This window comes from Haliaeetus leucocephalus, unplaced genomic scaffold (assembly GCF_000737465.1).
Source record: "Haliaeetus leucocephalus isolate CR32 unplaced genomic scaffold, Haliaeetus_leucocephalus-4.0 Scaffold657, whole genome shotgun sequence".
Taxonomy (NCBI): domain Eukaryota; kingdom Metazoa; phylum Chordata; class Aves; order Accipitriformes; family Accipitridae; genus Haliaeetus; species Haliaeetus leucocephalus.
In genome coordinates this window covers 3,947,564-3,948,071 of record NW_010973093.1, presented here as the reverse complement: position 1 = coordinate 3,948,071, position 508 = coordinate 3,947,564, and the positions used below count along the sequence as shown (strand labels likewise).

Here is a 508-nt window from a genome sequence, read left to right as displayed (position 1 = left end):
TAGTGGCGGTCGAAGAAGTGGGGCTCGGCGCCGACGGCGCGGACGTCGGGGTGCCCCCGCAGGAACTCCAGCAGCGCCCGCGTCCCCCCCTTCTTCACGCCGATGATGATGGCCTGCGGCAGCCGCTTGGTGCCGGAGCCGTTGAAGAAGGCGGAGATGGGGCTGACGGCGTCGGGCGCTGCCCGTTGCTCCTCCAGGCTGCTCTCCTCGGCCGGCTCCCCCGGAACCGGCGGTAGCAGCTGGGGAAGCGGCGGGGCGGCGCGGGGCGGTGCGGGAGAACCGCGGGTCGCCAGCCCGGCGCAGGAGCCGGCGCAGGAGTAAAACATATAGAGCCAGAGGAAGAGCATGATGAAGAGCAGCAGGAGCCTCCGCCTCAGCGGCGGCAGCGCGACGGGGACATCGAGGCAGCGGTTCAAGCGCTGCCCCATGTGCCCGCGGGCGCGCCGGGATGCATGGCTGGAGTCGGTCCGGCTCGGTTCGGCTCTGCCCGGCGCCGCATGGGCACCCC

General features: G+C 72.6%; 1 protein-coding gene across 1 annotated transcript in view; it reads right to left on the bottom strand.

Annotated features, from left to right (window-relative positions):
• HS3ST3B1 (heparan sulfate (glucosamine) 3-O-sulfotransferase 3B1) overlaps positions 1-428 on the bottom strand; it is a 28,102-nt gene extending 27,674 nt beyond the window's left edge. Inside the window, exon 1 of the mRNA XM_010579430.1 lies at positions 1-428. Coding sequence (XP_010577732.1) covers positions 1-428 — 428 coding nt within the window.
• Between the last annotated feature and the right edge of the window lie 80 nt (positions 429-508).